The sequence below is a fragment of the Crocodylus porosus genome, unplaced genomic scaffold, assembly GCF_001723895.1.
Source record: "Crocodylus porosus isolate Cpor-Errol unplaced genomic scaffold, CroPor_comp1, whole genome shotgun sequence".
NCBI classification, from domain to species: Eukaryota; Metazoa; Chordata; order Crocodylia; family Crocodylidae; genus Crocodylus; species Crocodylus porosus.
The window spans coordinates 41,211,521-41,235,153 of record NW_017728886.1 but is presented as its reverse complement, the minus strand read 5'-3'; the positions used below and the strand labels follow the sequence as shown (position 1 = coordinate 41,235,153).

Genomic DNA, 23,633 nt, shown 5'->3' with positions numbered 1-23,633 from the left:
ACTGATGAACCCATGTTGGTTGCCCCTAAGCATGCAGTCCCCTGCTGGCCCCTCCTGGATGTGTGCCAGCATAATTTTCTCGAACAGCTTGCCTATTAGTATTTAGAATGGTTTCCAAAGCAATATTAGCGTTGCCCTTTGTTAATATTACAAAAACAGGGACTGGAAGAGAACAAGTTTCATTACTGGACACCCCAAAGTAAGCATCTATCAATCCCACATTACAGTTTAAATACCAGAAGTTTAGATATTGCAGTGGGGCACCTTTGATAGTCTGTATGCTTACTTTTTAATATTACATACTCCATTTTATATTTTCTGTGAGAAGAGCCTGCATTATGAATTTGAGCTGTCATGCAAGATGTAAAAATAAAAAAAAAATATCAAAACTTATACAAAATAACTATAAATAAATTATAATGAAAATTAAATAATTTGACAGGACTACTAAGCACCAGTGTAATATGTGAAAATATATCAACATAACTTACTGAGAAGGGCAGACTTAAAAGTATACTTTCTGACTGGTATCATGAAATAAAGATGAAGACAAATAGCTACTCCACCCTTTGCTGTTTACTTTATGTTGTAAAGAAAACTAATATATATTGTAAGCTGCAATACTACTGAACACCTCTAACAGTAGGGTAGAGTTGCAGACTATCTGAAAGGTAGGGTTAGGATTCAGAACACCCTTGATAAACTAGAGAAATGATCCCAAATCAACTGAATGAAAATTTAATAAGGACAAGTGCAGACTCCTGCACTTGGGACAGAATAACTCCATGCATAAATACAGGCTGGGGAATGACTGGTTAAGCTGAAATACTGTACGGAAGGAAGTAAAGGTTAAAGCAGACCACAAGGTGTGGTCAGTATGTACCAACTGTGTGACCTTCTTGCAACAAAGACCAATAGCATACTAGGCTGTATTATTGGAACAACATGTCATGGGAAGCGATTCTCCCTGACACTGCTAATACCTCACTTGAAGGATGGTATGTCGTTTTCAACTTCTTGCTCTGAGAAAGATGTGGACAAGTTAGAAATAGCCCAGCTGAGAGCAACAAAAATGATGCTTAGTTCTAGGAAACATGATTTATGAAGAAACACTGAAAGAAATAGGGTTATTTAGTCTGGAAGACAGTGGGGGGGAGAGATTTGATAAAGGTCTTCATATATCTGAAGGATGGCTGTAAAGAGAATAGAGACAGACTAGTTGTGATTGCACAGGATAGGACGAGGAACAACGGCCTTAAATTGCAGCAAGGCATAATTAGGTTGGTAATTAGGAAGAAATTTCTGACTATGAGAGTACTTTAAGTTACCCAGAGAGACTAGAATCCCTGGAAGTTTGTATGAGCAGGTTAGACAAATAGTTGAGTGGGATGGTTTAATCAAGGATAATTCTGCCTTGAACAAGGAGTTGAACTAGATAGGTTGGATGACAGGTAGATTACTTTGTGGGATGGATCCTGTGCAGGGTTGATGCATGGGGTTGATGCAACATGTCAACCTGACTCCACACACACATCCGGCTGTGCGCGAGCCCAACCCTGCATGCAGTCTCACATTATTTGGCTTGCAGGTCCAAACATTTGGCAGCAGGGAAGCAGAGGAAAGGCAATTCATGCTCCCATGCCACCAAATCTCCAGACCCCTGGGAAGTCCCACAGGCCAGATGAAATGGCTCCAGTTAAGCAGTCACCCTGGACTAAATGACCCACTGAGATCCCTTTTGGCCACACTTCTCTATGATTCTTTGACAGAGTTTGCAGTATTTAACAGCTTAGCATTTGTTTTTATTTTTTTTCACTTGCCCTCTTCTAGGAGGAATTAATACATTCCTCAGATTTGGTGATAATGATGGCTATATTCACAAATTAATTCTGCAATATAATTTGTCCAGACATGTGTCCATTATAAAGCAACAATATTTGAGGCTGATTCAAAAGGGACACAAGCCCAAGAAAAAACAAGTTTCTGGCTACAATAAAGATGAAAAAACAAACTAAAAGGAAAACATCATTAGATAAAAGGTAGAGAAACTAGTTTTGGCTTTGTGTCAGTTTTAGCATATCTTTATGCCCTTATTTTATCTGTATTTGAATTTAAAAATAGAAAAGCAGTATTTTTAAATTCATGAAATAAGTCTTACCGCTATTATGGACATATATTTACTGCAGACAATAATTGTTATAGTTGCTATTATAGGCATACTTTAAATATTTATGTATGCATAGTGATATGGGAAAATGCCACTTTTCCAATAAATTTTAGTAATTGGAGTTATGTTTTGTCAACATTTAGCCTCTTTTTAAAGTTGCCCCAATGAACTAACACATCCTTTTCCCCATAATTAAATTTCTCCTACTTCTTAGATTACTGACCACACAGATTCCACATATCCAGCTCATTGAGAAGCTTTATGGTCCACTCCATCAATGAAGCCCTCCTTTGTGTACACAAAATCCAGTTTATAAAAACTAAAGGGATTAATTTACAAAAAAAAGAGAAAAGAAAAGAGAAAAAGAGAAGTGATGCATAGTAATATATTTGGTATATCAGAATGGATCAGCAGCATCTAGCCTGCTTTCTTGTAGTGTACAACCAAGAAAAAAAAATCATGCAAACAGGAAACAAAACCAAAACAAACCTACCCCATCAACACAATACACAGATAAATTATGTGCTTCTATAAGCAAATTAATAAGATTACCTAAATTAGCTATTAAATATGGCAGAACATGCCTTTAAAAGAGCATTTACTTTTGCTGCATTGCAGAAAACCAAAAGTTAATATACAAAGAAGTGCTTCCAGTTTTCAGGTAGTGTACGCTTCTTTTTTATGTTGGAAGATCACTGGTACAAAGACTTTGGGTAAGAGTTGCATACGGCAAGCCTTTAAAGCTGTAAAAAGGTATGCTTTTAAGGCCCTTCTGGGTTTGGAAGATCAGAACCTAACACAAATTCAAAAATTTTCTACTTTCCTTATGGACTAACAGTTTACACCTAAACAAAGAATATTTTTAGGAGAACAAATTAAGAAAGACTTTCCAATATAAACTGGAAATGTATTACAAAGAGGAAATCCTACCTGACTGCTGGTGTCACTGATGGCTTCCAGAAGTTTTTCAACAGCAGCCTGCAGTCGAGAACTAATATTTAGAATCAGTTCCTCCTTTTCAGGGTCCATTTCCAGTCCAGCAAAGCTGCTTTCTTTGAGATGCTGAGTCAGCTCAAGTCCTTCATCAGGTGCTCCTGACCATATGCTAATATCATCACCTCCTAGATGACTAGTGTGATATGAGGAAGATGGTTCTTCTGCAACAAAACAATAAACTTTTTAAAAGATTTCTTGCCTTTAAATTGATAAAAAAATACATATTTTATTTAAGAATGGAGAGACAAGCAATTAAATAATAAAATACTTCAACCTTCAAGACAAGACACCACAAAGACATAAAGGAAATATATTTTACACTAAGTTGTGTACAAATAATGCACAGAATATGTGAAATAAAAACAGGTATAAGGGAGAGAGAAAAAGGAGATACTAACAGAATATAATACTGTGGACAGCCTGGTAGTACTACTATAGGACCTAAGAGTCTGTTCGTACAAACTCTTATTACTGAATTATTGTAATAATTGTGATTTGTAGAATTGCCCTTAATATAGAGAACCAGGGAAACTTGCCAGTTCAATCAGTCGCTTGTCATCAGTAACCAAGTACAGTACTGTGAATAAACACAAATACATGGTTCAGGAAATTTACTTATTTTAAATACAAAGACTTCGTTGAGCTGCGGTATTCAACAACAGATGAACTGGTACTGCCAGTCCTCGTGATAATCAAGTCCTCTTCCTAGCCCTTACTATGTTACATCTTTGTTTTCAGTTTCATAGATGGCTCGCTTTCTGTCTGAAAAGCAATATCAGATGCAAAAGCATTATTTTGATATAAACTACCATCAAAGGGCATGGTACTTGTTATATTTAGAATGCAGGGCTTCTAAAAATGGATGTTTATATTTTTGCTGTTTTTAAACATTTTAGGCAATGGGTGAAATCTTCAAGAACAGTGTGGAAAACGCAATAATAATCCAGTAATGTGCCTTAGCAGTAGATTGCTTTATTAATGTTTGAATTAATATAGTATAGTGCTTTGAAAATGAGAAGTACTATGCTTTTTTAGACTTATATTTTTATATGGCAGGAAAATATTTTAATAAACTCCTTTAATAAAAATTAAACAATATAATCTTTAAAGTATCTTTATATAATGTGTTTGTTTGGAAAAATGAAACCAAGTTATTAGTCCATTTAAAGTTTGTGATGTTATCATAAAACCCGAGAGCAAATCCAGAACGTTAATGTAGTCAAAGAACTCTGAAAAGAAATGATTTTAGCTCTACTGAAAACATGCTTCTTTTAAAAAAAACAAAACAAATATGTTTTTAATACATTGTTTTTATGTAATCTTACTATATTTATTTTTCTCCTTTGCTGCCTTACCCTTTAACATGCTCCAGCTCCTTTGAAAAAACCCTCCCACAACTGCAAATGCTGGTTGTGTTACAACCACAATGAGATATGCCAATTGTTCTTCTCAGATTTAAACAAATGTGCTGTATTGTGTTTAATAATATAATTAATATATTATGCATGTTTATGCCTAAAAATAGTAAATGATATGCACCAGGATAATGATCACAAATTGTGCATTTATTGCGCTCTAGCCAAGACTTGATGCCCATAAAAAAGTCACTTCCATATCAAATTAAAATAGACTTTGATTTGAATTGTTTACTTTTGCTTCTGCTAATATTTATAAAATGTAATCTACTATAGGCATTTTTCTTTAAGTAACTGTTTCATATCTCCTTATAGCTTTGGGAGATAATATAATTTAACATAATCTTAATACTCTATTAAAATGTAACAGAAAGAAAAAGATAACATGATGCATGGAATTTGCATAAGCATGGCACCTTTTATTTACACAGGATTTCAAAGCACTTTATAGACACCTTAAGTATTGTAACTAGACTTCTGCATTCTGTAAGGGTTTCTTTGGTTTACCTCTGACTTATTTACAGAATCCCTTTTTATTGCCTTTAAGCCTCTTGCCAGCTGCATCTCAAATCGTGCCTCGGCCTTCCTAATTTTCTCCCTGCATGCTCATGCAGTACTCCTATAATCTTCCCTAGTACTATGACCACTTTTTGTACTATTCCTTTCGAGATACTGATCTCCTCAGTGGTTTGTGTCTAGCAATGCTCGTCTCTTAGGCTAGGGATAGACATTAAAAAAGCCTAAACCTGAACCGATTCAGTCTTTGCATGTTAGTCTAACCTGCCTAGGCTGAACTGGTTTGCGAATGTACAGACATTCCCTCTGGACTGAAGAAATTCAGGCACATGCCTCCAGTGGCTCAGGCTAGAAGCCAAAGAGTGCTAGAGCAGCCCTCCCTTCCCTTACTGAAGTGGGGCGTGGCCAGACTCTGGCAGGACACTGTGATTAGGGAGGGATTCCCTCCTTCCCCCACCACCATGCTCCTTAGAGTCAGCAAGGAGCTGACAACACAGCATTTCGTAACCCATCAAGAAAACAAAAGCCTCTCTCATTAGTTCAAGCTCTTTTTAAACAACTTTTTCCAAGGACTGAATGGAGGGACATTACCAGCTGACCTACTGATTAGCTCCAAAAAGCCCTAAGCAGACACTGTCCTGTCTGCCTTACACAGACCTCTCAGCATTAGCTAGCATACCACATGCTGGCTGCAGTCCATGCTGTGGGAGAGGGGAGGGAATCCCTGCTTGAGCAGAGAGTGATGGGGCATGGGGGGCAAGGGGAAGCCAGGCAGACACTGCTGTGCCTGCAGTCTCTGCCAGAGCTCCAGCAAGAGAGTAGAGGGCCGGGTCAGTTCTGCTCTGGAGCAGAGCCCCACCCAGATGCTGAGATGCTGGAGGACTCTGGTTTAAGTTAAATCAGAAAGGAGTCCAGGACAGACATTGCATAAACCAGTTTGACCCAAATCAGTTAAGTCTGATACTACATTCAACCAGGTTTATCTCAAACCAGTTTCCGCCATTTTCAAACTAGTTTATGCGCACTGAATGTCTGTTCTGTTACAGGTTTAAACCAGCTTCTGATCACTTAGACCGGTTTGTGTGTAATGTCTGTCCCTAGCCTTACTGCACTTCCCATTCTTCCATCACATTGCTCTTATGCACTTAACACAGCCACCTTAACTATAGCCAGCATTCCTGGCCTCCTTTTTTGCCTCCCAGGGGATCATGCCCATCAGCTCCCTGATATTATGCCTGCTTTTTTGAAGCCTAGCATCTTTATTTTACTGCTGCCCTTCCTTCCTTCCCTCAGGATCTTGAACTCTATCATTTCATGGCAACTGTTGTCCACGTCATCTTCCACTTCTCATAGGCAAGAACTGGTTGAGAATGTGAAGGAAATCGAAAAGAGCTTTTGGCCTTTTCACCACACGTATCAAAAGATAACCCCAATACACTCCAAGAATTTACTAGACAGTCTTCGAACTGCTATTTTCCTCCCAGCAGATGTCCCAGTGATAACTGAAGTCCCCCATGAGAACCATTTCTTGCAATTTGGAAACTTCTGTCAGCTATCTAAAGAAGGCCTCAACCCCCTCTTCCTCCTGATTTGGTGGCCTATAATAGATGCCCGCTGAGACATCCCCCGCCCCCCTGCTGCTCTCCTCTCTGACCTTTATCCAGAGGCTTTCAAACTTCTCTCCCAATTACAGTGAGTTATTAAGAAGAAAAGGTATTCTTTTTGCAAAGTAACTGTTGAAATACAGACTTCTGATAGATTATAGGACTTTGGAAAAGCTTCAGGCCTCAAAGCTTACTCAGAATCAGTACCAACTTGATCAAATCATTTCAACAGCTGGTGCTAATAATTTCTCACTCCCATTGGTACTAAATAGTTTTTTAAATTATTTCTGCCAGTGAACAGAAGATTACAACATGAAATTCATGAAGTAATGGCAAGATTTCAGACTTCATATTTTAAAACTCTAACTTCGTGACATTACTTTCCCCCTGCCAACCCAAAATCTATGTATAATTTTCTGCAGTTTATTTTTTTGGTATAGAATAAATAAATAACATTGGAGATGTAGCATTTTCTAAAGCAACTACCTCTAGAATATGATTTAACTGAAGGACAGATGTAGAAAAGACAAGGAAAAAGCCCATTAAAATTAGTTTAATATTCTGAATTCAAAGTATTATTCTACTATAAAACATGACTAATGCAAAAGTGGCACATATCTGTTTAACAGACCTGTTCCTTATGTTTATTCAGTCACATATCTTTACTTTAATGATACAGCTTTGATCCTTCAATGAGCTCTGACTGGAGAAAATCTAGGTCTAAGATTAAAGTGTTTACTATTTTTTATTTCTCTTTCCCTTGCTAAAAGAGCAGAACTGAGATGATTTAAGTGCTGGATTATATTCCTCCTATTCCTAAATCATCAACAGCATAATGTAGTAAAATCAAGAGTAGTTAGCCCAGGAAGAGTTTGTATTTTAAAAATCCTATAGCATTTTCTCAGAAGTTTCCAGGATGGGGGGAGGGGGGATGGAGGGGAGAAACAAACATGTTTTTTGGGAGATTTGTTTTTTTTAACATGAATTAAAATGTACTAAGAATTACATTAAGCTAGTCATGCCCAATTTACTTGGAATATGTTTTTGTGCCAGACAAGAGTAAGAGTGTACATATTAATTTGCTGCTGGGGTTTACAGCAGTGGCCTTTAGTTTAAAAGTCACTCTTCCACAAGCAGAGCTCTGAGGGAGGATGACAGCAGCTGTTGTAGTAGCTGCTGTCACCCTCTGAAGCTACTGTGACAAATGAAGGTCCAAATCTTCAGATATAATTAATTCATAGCTAAGTCACTATATTACTGTACACAATCTCAACATGCTTTCTCACTGAAATCTGAACTTTAGTAATTGTTCTGGAAATAAAAGCTTGTTATCTAGTAACCAAGTCAATGAACTTTATAGATTCAATCATTCTTTAAACTTGTACAAATCAGCACAAGTTTAAATAAGCAGGCTGAGCTTCATATGCTGATAAGTCATACTGTAAAAAAGCCCAACTATAAAATTAAAAACAGACTGTATTCAGAAAGCTGGAGGATAAGTTGCTTTAATAAATGTATTATTTTTCTGTGTAGTTCTATACACATAGGAAAAAGCATAAAGATATTTTGATTTCCTGCTCAGCTTTCACATTGAATATTTATTTAGTGGAGGAGGAGACTAGAATCCGTGTCACACTCCTAGAATTTTGCAAAAGATTATTTACTTGCATTTTGTGACAATTAAAAATACAGGACATAAATAAGGACATTGAAAACATAAGTAGAAACATTTTTGAAACATGTGCTCCAACAAATAAAACAGTGCAATAGCATCTCAAAATAATCATCAGAAAAATGTCAATCCAAACCTTTCAGAAGGAAGTATAGTCTTTTATGCAGAAGCTTTCATATTATCTTTTTATTAGTGAAGTAGAGGCCTGTGAGTTTTCATATCCACAAACATGGTCAGAAGTAAACGACATATTTGTGGGCATGTGGTGTGCAAGAAAATAAAACAAGTGCCTTGTTTTGGGAAGGCAAAAATGCAGAAAAAAGATTTGTCTGGAGTCATGGCCAACTGTGTGGTAGAAAAAGTCCTTTTGGCAATACAGGGCACTTTTACACGTCTTGGCAGGGAGGTAGCACTTTAATTACAGTGGATCTGAGAGCTGTTTTAATTAAAGTGCCATTGCATCTCCTGTATCAGCATTCCCACTGCCATTTATAAGCGTGGGGATGCAGATAACATGAGATGCAGGAGCATGGCAATCGCTGATTAATGAAGTCTGCTCTGACGCACTGGAATTCCAGCATGTCAGAGCAGCTTCCGTGCCAACATATCGGCACCTATATAGTTTCCAGGAAGCGTGGCATCCTAGGGGACAGTGTGGGTGAAGTAGCAGGAACTTCCTGGTGTGGCAGGACTGCAACAAAGCTATCCCCCAGACCCCTGGAAAGGCAGTAACATGACTGTTACTTCTTTACTGTAAATAGTTCTTATATATGAGTGCCTACAAATAATGAAGGGTTTTTTCCACACCACCAGTTTCATTAAATAACAAACTGAATATAGATGATTGCTCACCCTCAGCTATCTTAGTGGTTCTTCAGCCAAAACCTACTGCTGCAGCTGTGAGAGGGTTAACACTGGATTCTGCTCCTGCTTTTTGTAGGCCCAGGGAGAAGCAGCAGTCATCTTGGGAATCCAAATCATGTTCTCTTAATTGCTACCTCAGCTTGCTTGGGATCTTCTGCCAATGTACTGAGTATAGTCAACTCTGTCCTTTATGCCATTAATAGAGATACTCAAAATTACTAATCCAAGGCAGATGTCTGGGAAATCCCACTTAATACCTTCCCAGTTTGGCCGTCAGTTATTAAGGACTGCATTTTGTGTACCATTATCCAGCCAGTTGGGCACCCACCTAGTACTATTTTGCCTCAACTATATTTCCTTATCTTAATTATGAAAATGTATTGAGACAGTGTTAAAAGCCTTACAAAAACTAAGATGCATCAGATCTACTACTCAGCCCCATCTACAAGGCCCAATACCTTAGCAGTGAAGGAAATCAGGTTGGTTAAAATAACTTACTCTTATCAAATTCTTATGAGCTGTTACAAGAAATAGGCTAATCACTAGGTGCTTAGAAAGTAATTAATGATTTGTTCCAATATCTTTCCAGGTATCAAAGCTAGGGAATTACATCCCAGTCCGACGTAGCACTACTGTCCCCCCTTTTTTATATAGAAAAAAAAAAGATGCGTTGCTGTTTCCCAGTTTCTGGAACACACTTGACCACCGTAAGTTCTCGAAAGGACAGCCAACAATTGCATAAGTACTTCAGCCAGTTCTTTCAGTAGTCTAGGATGAATACATCAGGCCCTGCTGATACAAAAACATCTAACTTAAATAGTATCTGACTTGTTTTTTCTCTACTCTAAGCTAAGTTCCTACTATCTTGTCCTTTTTGCTGTGGTTATCTTCTAATAATGGACCTTTTTGCAAAGACTGAAGCAAAAATGAAAAAACCAAAAACATTAAGCACCTAAACCTTATACATGCCATCCATTATTAGCTTCCTCTCCTCATTTAGTAAAGGATTTTCATTTCCTTTGGTCTTCCTCTTACTTCTTACGCATTTAACATTGCCTTTCACAGCCTTTACTACTTGCGTCTCTATTTGTGCCTTGGCTTTCTAGATTCTGACTCTTACTATATTCCTATATTCCTCCTTGATAATATGGCCAAGTAGTAACTTGATACACATTTAATGTTTACAGTACAGAGTATATTCAGAAGTATAAACATTGAATAAAAACTGGTAATTAAGTCTTTATTCAACATTTGAGTAACAAACTCTAAAGCATGTATTCCTAATAGCTAAATTTGATGGTCTGGGGATTTAGAATATTTTTCTAGAATATTTATTGAATAAACTAGGACTCTAAATGAGGCATGTATAATTGAGTGCTAATATCAAGTCGCATTGTGAGCTATCCTGAAGATCCACATAGAAGACTGAGGGAGCATAAAGCACCCCTTAGCGGGTTGTATTGGCTACTTGCAGCAGTAGACACAGCACAGGAAAAGAAGCTTCTGCAGAGTAGGGGACAGGATTTTGGATTCAGTCCCATCCCCCATGAGACAGCAAATTTATACAGCACCATGTATAAAATCTGGAGTGGGAACAAATGAGATGAATATTAAGGCCTTTCTATTTCTGTTTCTCTTAATCCATTTCCCAGGTCCTGGCAGGCATTAACCATGCAATAAATTGTAGCATGCTGCTTCAACACAGCTGCCCGCTGCTTGATCCCTGGCAGTCATGTAATTTTTGGGATCCAGCATAAAATTCCTCAGCTCCAAATGACACCATTATCTTAATGGCTGCCAAGGGCAGCACAAGAATATACTGTCACTTACACAAAGTTTGTGACAAAGATGTAATTTAGCTCAGTAATTGCCTAGGGATGTGCTATATTTATCTGAAAACCATTTAATCAGATATTTGTGTTAACAACTGAGATCACATGAATCTCTTATATATATTCATACATACTATTTTTTAAAAACACGTGTAATTAATTTTTAGAGAACCTGGGTTTTTTTAATGCAATTTTTAAAGTAAAAAATACTTGCATATTATTGGCCTTGCATATAACATACAAGTAAACACAGAACCAGTACCTTTTTCATATCCCACGCGGACACATGGTTTTATTGACTCTTCTGTCTTACTTTCCCATGCTACAATCTTAGAGGATGGCTGGCCTTTTCCAGCTCTATCCAGTAATCCAAGAACATGATGACCAATTGTTTCTTCTACAGCAACAGTTGTCTTCACAACTTCTAACAGAATCCTCAGGAGTCTGTTGTTAGCGTTCTGTAGAGCATGCCTACACGTATGGACAGAACAGGAACTAAATCACTAATTTGATACCTTTCCTGCCTGTGCATGGACATACAATTTGTGTTTTACACGTGAAATACTAGAACGAGGAAAATTTTGCTACTGATTTGGTAGAATTAGTATTTTCTTAAGACTGCAAGATATCATTCATATATATACATTCTATATTAGCATATTGACAGCAGTCCACAGTCAAACAAAGCATCACAGAATTTTACAACACAGAACTGAAAACTACAATTTTGAGATTTTTTCCCCCCCTGCCAATTCTCTTTTTAAATATGGTTAAGCAATGCCACATTTGTCAATAATGCAATTAAAAACCTCTTCTCTCCTCACCATATTTCACAGCTTGTGAAAGCTGCTTTATTGGACACAGGCTAAGATTGGATGGTTAGCAATGACTGAAAACAAGAAAGAATTTTACAACTTGAACTTCTGAGACTGGTTAGGTAGACCCTTTGTGATGCTTTTAATATCTGAAACCACCACTCTTTACAAGACAAATAATGTTATATTATCTCAAAAAAAGATGAGACATTCAGACTTTGGTAAAATATTTTAGGCTAATACTACACTAAGAAAGATAAGCCACAATTTTTTGCACTCCAAATTTTTTTAAAGTGGTGTTTTAATTATTGGGAATTAATTAATGTCCATTGAGTGCAATAAAAGAATAAGTGAAATAAGATTAACTCCAGTTTAGTAAAAAGACAAAACTTTAACCTTTTCACACAAAAATATTGTGTAATACAAAAGTGTTTGTTTTCTAGTTTAAAGAAAACTTTCTTCTTCCAACCCATTCAAATAGGCCTTGAAAGACCTCGATACCCATGGGGCAGAATTTAGAAAAATAAAAATAAATACCACAATAAGTATTACTTCCCATCTATAGTTATAGATGACCACAACATCCAGTGTAATTATGATTTTACACTGGTAATATGCACTTTTAAATACAGAGGAGGGCTGTCCAACTGGGACCCCATAGGTGCACGCAGCCCATGAGGGGCTCAGTTGTGGCTCCCAGGCTCCCACTCGGCTGCTATTTCCCACCATTACACTGGCTGCAGCAAAAGCCAGGGGGTCCAGGCTCCCCCTTCCTCTGGCCTTCCCCATCTGCCCTTACCCCTGCCCTTGGCCTACTGTGGGGGGTAGTAGAGCACAGCACAGTCTAGCGCACTGGGGGAGCCTACAGGCTGCTAGTGGAGCGGAGAATTTGCAGCTGGGGACCTAGGGGTGTCAGGATGCCCAGGTAAGGGGTGCAGCAGCATAGGATATGTAGTGCTGTGGTGGGGGTATGGGGAGTCGCAGTTTGTAGGAAGGGGATGTGTGGTGCAGTAGGCATGAAGACCAGCAGTGCTGGGCGAGGCTGGAGGGAAGGTTGCCCAGGGCAGAGAGAGCGCAGCAGTGGGGCATCTGGGTGCTCTGTGCAGTGGGATAGGTGGCATTCGGTGCCCAAGACCCATGGCCCCCACTGATGTGGTCCCTGGCCCCTTAGAAGTTGAACAGCCCAGATACAAGTCAAATATATGCTTATATGTAATGAATACATGACTATAAACATTAAAAATGTTATCTATATTAGCACAGTGTATCAATTATGAATTTCAGAATTTCTGCCTTTTCAAAAAATTACTGTACTCCATGATGATCAACTGTGCTTACACCTGTGTGATCAAGACTCCACACTGAAATTCATAAAAAAAATATCAAGAGAATGGGGGAGCATGCAAGGCCATAAAAGTTAGAAGAGACAGCAATGAAATCATTCAAGGTAAATTTATGTTTAAAATGAAAGCTGAGACTTTACAAAGATAAATTAAATTTTAGAGGTTTTATTACAATTATGCAATCTCTTACGTGCAATAAAAAGTGAACAACAAAGAGGTGTGCACAATTCCTTGCCTTCCCCCCCACCTAATGGAAAATTTCTGAGACACTATTTTATAAATGTCTAAATTATACTACAGAGTTGGGAAAGATGCTAGACAACCTTTGAGCCTCAAATGTCTCTCCTTATGTCTGAGAAAGAAGCAAATACAGTCTAAGCTAAATACCACATACAATAAGCTTGTTTAACAACATTATGTAAATGAAAAGCAAAGCTTGCTTCTCTCATATTCATTGGAGAATAGTAACTACAATACCACTACAACCTTGCCACTAAACTATGCTGTGCAACATAAGCAACATTTAAAACTTTGAATCTGAAAATAGACCATTGTACTTCTGTGGAAACTTCTAATTAAAGTTTAGACTTAATTCAAAGTACCTTTCTTTAGAAAGAATTGCTGAAGATGTTTCTTCAGGGTTCTCTCTTCCTTCTTCATCCTCTAAGATGGCCTCTTTTGATTCATTTTGATTTTCTTTTTCACTCTGAATTAATTTTTGTAAAGGGAGAGAGGAAAAAAAAAGACAAAAATCCTGTCATGCTGGACTCAACATGCTATTCTGATTCACAGTTACATCATGAAATAAAACACCTGCAAAAGCTATGTACTATTTGAAATAAAAAAGCAATCCTTTTATCCAAGATTACTAGTATCAAGGAACAATAATAATATATAGGGAGTGGGGAAGATATGAGGGATCGAAAGCAAGGCTTGTTAGAAAGAAGTTTGTTATCTTAATAAACACTTCCTAGGTTTCTGGTTGGATGTTGCTATAGCAACATTAAAATTGGACTTTACCTGAATTAAAAAGATACATAACTTAGGCTCCACCTCTCCTCACTGTTTAGTATATACCGTCTAAATAAAACTTAACAAATAATACTAACATTGCATCATTGTACTGAATGGGAGAAAAAAAAAAAAAATCCTATTGTATGTATATGCCAGGGTTTCTAAGGCAGTCAAAGTCCATATTTACCTGTGTTTGCGTACTGCTGTTACGTAGCTCACAATACAGCCTCTCCTGTCCAGGTACAGAATGCTTCTTTAATGATTCTAGTTCCTCTAAAAGCATTCTCTCTCTCTCTGTAACCAAGCTGTCATTCTCCACTGAATCGCTCTATAAAAGAACCATCATAGAGGTTGTATGGCTTTTACCTTTGGGTATTAATGATTTCTGTCACTTCTAATACTCAGCATATCTTGCACAAGGAAAATACAGCCTATTCTGTCAAGTGGTAAAAAGGAAACGAAAATTTTTCCAAAACAGACAAAAACTAGTAAGTGTATTTTATATCTTAAGCTGAATTTTCATACAACTGTTATAAACCTTTTTAAAAGCAGTATGGTTGTACTGGATGCTACACACAACTTCACTGTTTACACACACACACACACACACACACACACACACACACACACACACACACAGAGTGTATATGTACACATACACACACTGTAGTAGGGTATCTAGTATTCTATCTGGATAGCACGTTTTTTAGAATAGGCTTTCACTGCAGTCATACAAGGCAAAAAAAATGTACAAGACAGAAGACTGAAAAGTATCCTTGATTTTAAATTTACATTTTACTTCTCATACAGCTCTCACGGCCAAACATTTAGAAGACAGGGAAGCTAGAAGCCTAAATCACCAACTCAATGTCTCTCATCAATAAGTCCAGCCCTTCCTGATGCCTAGATGTGCTGGAAGGGAGACAGAGGCCAGGATGACATGGACAGAGAGAATGCTACCTTAGGGGAGCAATCCTAAGGCAAAGGATGGGAACAGGCCCACAGTGATACTAGAAGAAGCTATCTAGACCTGCTATCTAAACTCCTGCAGTTGCTTCAAATGAGAAACAGGCGTGTTAGCCAGATACAAATCACAGTGATCTGGAATAGCAGGTCACCACTATACCACCTTTCCTCATGAAGACAACAGAAAGTATGCAAGGTAAAATCCAGTGTACGAGGAGCATAATAATGGACTGGTGGACACTTGTATTGCAGTGGAGTTCCATTCCCTATAGAATTGAAGAACTTTAGGGTTCTCTCATATTTATTTTTATACATATTTTGAAATGCTGCACCACTGAAATGAAGCATCCAACACATATGGATGCACCACTACAATGCAATAAATGGGTCAGAATTCAGGATTGTTTTGATTTCACCTGATATCCAGGTAGAAACAGCAAATATGCAGTAGTAGGAGATCAAACTGCTTAATGCCACCAATTAAGCTGGCAAAACTGATGAAGGCTTCAACCAGAAGAGCTTCATGACAGTTTAAGGCATTGATAAAATGTATTCTTTTAAATCTGCTTGGCTGTAGTGAGGTCTCAAAATAAAAGCTAAGTTCAGTTGTCAGCTGCCCTTCCTCCAAGCCCATATTACCTCCGCTAATTGCATTTTAAGTCTTTCAATCTCTGCTAAGAGCTGTTCTTGATTTTCTTTTTCCCGCTCCATTTGTTGCATATGCCCCTGCCTCACTGTTTCTGTTGCCTGCTGATGTTCCTGATACTGTCGCACAAGTTCCTGTCGCATGTCTTCCAAACGTTCTTCATACAACAACAGTTGACTTGAGGTTTCTGTGCTGGATGCCATCATACTATTATTTCGCTGTAATATATTAATTATTTTTAGTATCATATGTGCTGGTACATACTGTATGAAATATTTAAATAGTTTTTTCAAAAATAATTGCACAAGTTATAACATCCATCAACCAAAATATCAACTTGTTTCAGGCTTCTTGAAAATCCAAATGTTAAAGAATCATAAGCTGCCCCCACAAGAGAAAGAACAATCCCTTTCATAACTATAAACAATACAAAGACATGAATGGTTTCCAAAACAAAGACAAGTACCATATTTACCCAAATTCAAGACAACCCTGAATTTAAGACCACCCACTAATAATCAGATTCCAGACAAGGAAAATTTATAAATGTATAATAATTTTCCATGTGTAGAATCGAATTATTGGAGGATCATCTTAAATCATCTCCCAGTACTACTGCAGGCATTGGAGGGGGGAAACAGATGATGACAGGGCAGTAATGGGGCAGGTGGTAGTGGACATCCCTTGGGTGAGGCACTAGGGGGGCACATGGTAGGGCAGGTGGTGGGGAGGCAGTAATCAGGCAGGTATCAATGAGGAGTGGTGGGGGACAGGCAGTAAGGAGGCAGACAGTAGAAGGTGCAGTGGGGCACAGGCAGTGTGGAGATGGTGGGGGAGGCAGGCAGCTTTCCCCTGCCACCTGCCCACACTTTGTGCCTGCCCTCCACAGCCTCAGGTCTCCGCCCCTTCTTCCCTCCCCGCCAAAGTCTCTAACCCCACCCACCTGCCCCTTACCTTTGCTCTGCTGCCCGTAAGCTCCATCCATGCTACATCCTGGGGCACTGAATATAAACCCTGCCCACCCCACGGCAGTGGCACAGAGCCAGCGTTGCTACTACAGGGCTGGGCTGGAGCTGGAACTGCAGCTGCTGCCTGCCCAATAACACATCATACTTGGATTCCAAAATAAGCATCTTGGAATCAAGTAAATAGAGTATCGAGGTTTTTTTGATAAAGGACAACAGGAACTTCTCTATGCCCTTTTATCTGACCTTGACTATTGTAATCTCCTGCTCACTGCAATTTATGATCCACTTCTCAAGTTTATAAAAAAATGCTACTACTTAATCATCATCCTTTACTACTAAAATATAGTGACTGCAGCTACTATCATGTCTTAGGTCTGTATACTGTTGTTTTAAGCTACAAACTTGCAGTTGGTCTTCAGGTCAGGGCACCAATGACTTGTTTACCAAAGATTAATCTAAGGTAAAGTTTTGTTTTTATGGTGCTAATTAAGTATAGGAAGCTATATATTATGTGTTTCATATTATACTGTGCAATTATAACAAGAATCAATCATACACATTTGAAGTTATTTAAAAATTAAAATGGAATCTGTATCTTTTATTTTCTTGCAACTGCTTCCAAGGAATCTTCTGCATTTTAGAAGCCTTTAAAGTAAATTATGAAAAGCAAGTACAACATAAAATTTGTTTCAAACTGAGCAGAATATAGATACTAAGGTTTCAAATAATTGCAATGTATGGACTACAAAGACAATAATTTACTATATTGTACAACATTTTTTATCTGAGTCTATTCACAAATGTGATGGAGAAAAATGAGATGACCTATTATGATTGGTTCTTTTGCATCTTTGTATTCACTATAGAACTTTTGGGCACCTGCTCTGCCTGCTCTGACGTGTTCTAGAACATGACAGAGCATTCTAATTAGAACACTTCAGCAGCCTCGGTGTCGTGTGTATTCAGTGTACCTGCCTTTCAAAATGGCGGCGGGGGCTCTTTAACTAAAGCTCATTGAACAAACTTTAGTTAAAGCACCTCCATCGCCATTCTGAAGCACAGAACTCTGAATACATGAGACACTGCGGGAGATTTAATTAGAGCGTCTCCTGAGAGTTGCTCCAATTAAGACACTCCCTTTGCCCCCAACCTGGAGCATGTGTAAAGATGCTCTTTGTTTTTAAATCCTAATCTTACTGAGAACAACATGAAGATGTTAATCAACATGAAAACGTTTGATACAGATCACTATTTAAAATTATTGCCGTTATAATTTATCCTTTCAGATGGCATTTAAGAGGGACACTGCTAGGTTAAGAAAGCATATATTTACACAATTTATCTATAGCACTAGCAGTATATATTAATTAATATTAAAAGTTGCTGCTAAATCTAGCTAAGTTTTAACTATTTATGCCATTTCTAACAACTTTGATCAAGAACTGGATCATTCAGTTTCACTACATTTGCTTTATGATCAAACAAATATAATGCTTCAATATTAAGCAGTGAAGGGGAATAACTAAAGAACTTCATTAAAATTTGCATTTTTCCATTAAAACATTTAAAACCCCAATAAATAATGGCCGAAGCTACATAACAGTAACTGGAATAATGGTAAAACTTTTTGTGACCAGATAGAACATGAAATGAGATGGTCTGAAATATACAAATATGCTATTTCATAGAATAAATACATTGACAATGTCTTTATACTTACTAGTATTTCCTTCAGCTCAAATTCTGTGTGTTGGGAGGAAGACTCAGCTGATAATTTCATTTCCTGCTTGCTTGGTCCCAGCATGTAACCAGGCCCAGCAGTTGATTCAAATTGTTCTCCAAGAGAAGGAATATCACTGGACTCTTCACAGAGTTCCTTGCTAAGTGGTTTCAGTTCTTCATGTTTAATATCTTTTTTCTTTTCTTTGGTAAGATGGATGTCTAACTCTTCTTCACTGCATTTCTGCATCATTTCAAGAGGTCTTTCCTCTTGATGAACAATTTCTGTTTGCGCTACTGACAGACTTACTTCTTTCTGTCTAGCCATTCTTGCCAGTTCGGTCTGTTGGGCAAATGCTACACTCATTTGCACGATAACCTGAATAAGAAAATACCGTTTTTAAAAACACACTGTGACATCAATTACTGGTAAAGGAAAAAAAAAAAAGAAAAAAAAAAATCAGTAAAACAAGTAAATGCAATTAAAATAATAGTTTAAATCTTTTTAATATAAAAAGCTATAAATAAAGCACAGCAATTATTCAAGGATATTTCTTTTTAAAATAGAGTATTAAAATAGAGAAATATTACTGGGATTTAAACCATCTTGTCTATTAAAAAAAAAAAATCTCAAAAACTTGAATTCTACAGTCTGACTACAAACCATGCAAGTATCTGTTTATTTTTCAAAAAGTATCTTTTATTAATCTGATGACTGATCATTTGTTTTTTAAGTATGTGGTCTTAGAATAAAAGGAGATGGATTTTGTCTCCCTAAAATCTTCATATACTTCTAATGAGTAAATGAATTGAAAATATACTGTGCAAGAATGAGAGGAATTTCTTTCATCAAAAAACAAACATGGCATAGTTGTTCTAGTGAAAACTGTTTATAAAATCTAAATAGTACCCTTCATATTATACAATATGTCACATTACCCAAATCCTAAGGAAAACAAAACAAAACAAAAAATCAACAACAAAATTTAGAGTGCAAACAAATAAGAATCTTCTCTCCTAACTTTCTAAATAATTTCTAATGTGAGGACACTAGAATACGGCTGGATGAAGATGCAGACACCTAAAAATATCAGTTAATGGCAATACACATAGGGCATCTATACATGTGCCCGACACCTGCTCCTATGCATACTAATTAGTATGCTGTAGCAGTCTGTGTCACATGCATTCAGCATTCTGCACTTCAAAATATTGGTGAGGGTGCTTTAAATAAAGCCTGTCAAATGAGCTTAATTAAAGTGCCCTTGCTACCATTTTGAAATGTGGGATACTGAATACATGAGACAATGAGGCCGCTTTAATTAGAACTACTCACAAGAGCGGCTCTAATTAAAGCGCCCCCTCCCTCACCCACCTTGAAGCATGTGTGAAGATGCCCTTAGTTTCTCCAGAGGAACCAACTTTAACCATTGATTGTTTTAGGTTTTTGTGGGATAGGACAACCAAGAAGATGGATATTTGTTAAGAAAATAAAGAGGTTTACTAGTGCACACTAAAGGAATAAAAAAGAAAAGAAAAATAAAGTAGGATTTGTATAGGCTTCATGCAAAGCATGTCAAAAGCTTAGTGTTTCATATAAGTTTTACAAGATTCTTCCACATTCATAAACAGAATGAAACAGTTCCTTATAAATAAAGATAAAAATATATTTGTTCTCTAAGTTCTCTGAGCTGCAAGAAATGATAAGTAAAAACACAAGGTTATCCAGTTTAAGAAAGTTATTGTAAAGTTTTACCTTAGCCATTTCTTGTTCTAATCGTTCTTGGTACTGTTTTTCCAATAACTGAATAATATTCATTTCATTTTTTACTTCTATTTCACTAGGAAACTGCAATACAAATGTCAAAAAATCTTAAACGATTTCTTGCTTCTGCTGCATCAATTCTAGAAGTTTTAGCTTAGCTGCTGACAGTTCTAAACATTTTCTTCCTTATGATTAGCTTCAAGTTAGTTGAAGTAATTTTGGCCAATAAGTAAAAGAAGTTTCTTACTGCTTCTCCATAAGCAGCTATAAAAGCAAGACTAAAACATATGTACCAATTCAATGCTCCAATACTGTCTGAACTCTGAGAGAAAAGAACAGAAAGGCTATGACCACATCACAATCCTCAGCATGCCTAAGCTACAGTATCACCACTGCTAAAAGTTTCAAGATCATAAGCCAGATTCCAAAGAATCAGGGCAGTTACTTTAAAATACCATATCTTTTAATTGGTCTTTTATTTTTTGAGCATTTAAGAATTACCATTTCATATCTTCTGTAACCTCAAAGTCTAGACACTTTTAAAATAAATGTTGAGAATCTCTCATAAACCCATAACTTCTGGAGGTAGTCTTATAAGAAAACCTATAATATCTGAAAGACTGAAGAGAAAAAAAAAATCACAACAGCTAGGAACACTAGAACTGCCTTCAACATGTGCAGGAAGAGGCACAACCCAAATACATCTTTGGTACATGGAAAAAGCAATTAATTTTTACTGCCCATCAGAATTTTTGATAAATGCATTTTCATGGACTGAATTAACAATATTTTTCATTTCCTACATCTTATTAATTTAGTTATTTCTCATGGCTTAAAATCTATTACAATTATAATAATTTATTTTTGCTATAAAATATAACTCCTATTTCAATGATGTTAAGTAAATAAGTAAACAATTTATGGTGAGAATACTTAACAACATTAATATTTTTGAATTACACAGTACCTCTACTGCCTTGTCTGTACTTTGTTGAGAAACATTTTCAGTGTGTTTCATTTTCGGCATGACCTCTTTAATGTTTACCTGCGAGTCTCCAGGTATACTAAAATATAAAAGAAAGAGAAGGAGTTTAATATTTCAGAATATTCACTTTAAATGTCACAATCCTGCCAGTTGAATAAATAATAAAACATTATCAGAGCAAGGACAATTGTACATAGGATGCCAACTCTTAGGTATTCTTCAACAGAACAATGAAAAATGATTATTGTTTTATTTGTATTGCAGGAACTAAAGGGGGCAACTAACTGGGGCCACAGCACTGGGCACAGCCTCAGGGGAGGTGAGGGGTAAGCTGGGGGAAGGGCAGGAAGAGGGGCACAAAAAGAGCCGTGACTCCAGCAGTGGCTGATCCTGCAGCTGTGATCAGCACCATGCCAGTTGGTGCTGCCCAGCTACATCTCTGTGCAGTACTGCCCCCACAATCAGCATCAACTCCAGTGTATTGACATATCTACATCCTACTTGGTACAGTTGCTATCACAATTGTCTATTTGCAACAATACAGGATAAGTGAACAGGACAAATTAGAAGAGTAAAGTGAAGTTGACAGTATAGGAAATGGAGCTAGGATACTGTAGTTACATATGCTAGCAGTACAACATTTTGGCTACTCAAACTTAAACACAGAGTTTGGGATTTTCAAAAGAACTCAAGTAAATTAGGAGTGCAGTTCTTATTTACTGGAAAAGGACTTGTGGTTCTAAGGCTATGTCTGAAGTGCCAAAAACACCTCAACCCTGACCCATGCCTTGACTTGGCATACAAGGGGCAGACTCTAGGGGGAGCCATGAGGAGCCTCATCCTCATTGCTGGTGACAGCTGCATGCATGGCTCCAGGCAGACAGTGGGTGAGGGGCCAGGGTTGCACTGTCTTGTCCCCTTTCCCACTCTGAGTGCCAAGGCACGCATGCAGTCACCATTGGCATGGCGCCGATACTAAGGTTCTGCAGCCCATCCACCAGAAGGCTTCAAACAGTTGGCCGGGCTCCATGGCAGCAGTAGGTGCATGCATGCATGCCTCCAGGTGGACAGTGGAGGCAGCGGCCTCAGGCAGCACAACCTCAGCTCTCTATCATTGTGTGTTTCAAGGTGCATATGCAGCTGCCATTGATTTATCTAGAATGGGAAGCCAAAAGCAAAAATAGCTAATGTACGTGTATGCATTTGCAATCACTTCTTCAACTGCATTATAAATAAAAACTAAGTCAGGTAGGCACTTTTACAAATTCTACTCAATTATTTAGTAAAATATGCGTAGTTTAATCTCAAAACATTTTGCTAGTCTAAGCCCAGGGTCAGCCACATTTTTGAGAAGTGGGTCAAAATGACACAGCCTGGGTCTAAGGCAGGCAGTACTTAGCATGAGATTCTCAACTTTATTTACTAGCATTGATTTACTAATTCCATCCTACTTAGTAGCCAGGGAAAATAGTTCACAACACTGAATTAGATGCATATAGTAATCTTAAACTTTTAAAGTTTCTGTAAGTTTGAGAATGATCAGTTGCATCAATAGGGTGATCTTTCACCCTCGGGTGGGATCTACACTCCCCTCCCTTCATCACGTTCACAAGCTGAATGTGCCAGGTGGGTCAGAAAAAGAAAGAGCTATATAACCAAGCAGGATGGCATTCTATTGGCTGCTGCCAGACATGAAAAAAACATCAAAAACCAGCGTTTTACTGGAAGAGGAAGCACTTTAGTTTGACCCACCTCCACAATATCTATATAGATGGTTTCAGCAGGGCTTTTTAGCACTTATCTAAAACTAATTCAATCAGTTATAAGATAAAAGCACCCAAAAAAGCTCCACTGAAGTGCCCTACCTGTACAGACATTGGGAAAATTAGGTCAAACGAATGTGATACCTCTTCTGGACATGCGCTGGGCTTGGTGCAGGGGCACGACGAGCTGAAAGTAAAGTGCAGTTTTCTTTTTATTCTTTCACATCTGTAAGCAGCCATTTACTTTGCTGCCCACTGTCAGATGCATGGCCTACTTGTATCATAGGCGTCAAGTTGTATTTTTGTTGGGGGTGGGGGTAAAATTATGGACATGTGGAAAGTTTTATGCCTTTCAGGTGAACGCCCTCTTTCCAAGGCGGGGCAGGGCCCTGGGGCCCCCCACATACTCGGCTCCTCTGACTTGTATTACACAACTGGCTTGTTAAGAGACAAGGCATACATCTGGATGAGAAAGATAGGTAAGAAGTCTATTATGTTCTATCTACATTTAGATATCACAATGCTAGGACATATCAGATAGCTTCTTATATTAGGGTTACCATATTTCCAGTTTCAAAAAAGA

The 23,633-nt window shown here is 37.7% G+C and overlaps 1 protein-coding gene across 9 annotated transcripts in view; it reads right to left on the bottom strand.

Annotated features, from left to right (window-relative positions):
* Positions 1-23,633, bottom strand: part of AKAP9 (A-kinase anchoring protein 9) — a 216,142-nt gene that overhangs the window by 85,187 nt on the left and 107,322 nt on the right. For all 9 annotated transcript variants that reach the window (XM_019533012.1, XM_019533055.1, XM_019533069.1 and 6 more), the window contains 8 exons: positions 21,270-21,366; positions 20,294-20,386; positions 18,539-18,916; positions 15,844-16,068; positions 14,426-14,566; positions 13,827-13,930; positions 11,329-11,537; positions 3,098-3,324 (listed from right to left, as the gene is read on the bottom strand). In XM_019533012.1, coding sequence (XP_019388557.1) covers positions 3,098-3,324; positions 11,329-11,537; positions 13,827-13,930; positions 14,426-14,566; positions 15,844-16,068; positions 18,539-18,916; positions 20,294-20,386; positions 21,270-21,366 — 1,474 coding nt within the window. The remainder of the gene's footprint in view (positions 1-3,097; positions 3,325-11,328; positions 11,538-13,826; positions 13,931-14,425; positions 14,567-15,843; positions 16,069-18,538; positions 18,917-20,293; positions 20,387-21,269; positions 21,367-23,633) is intronic.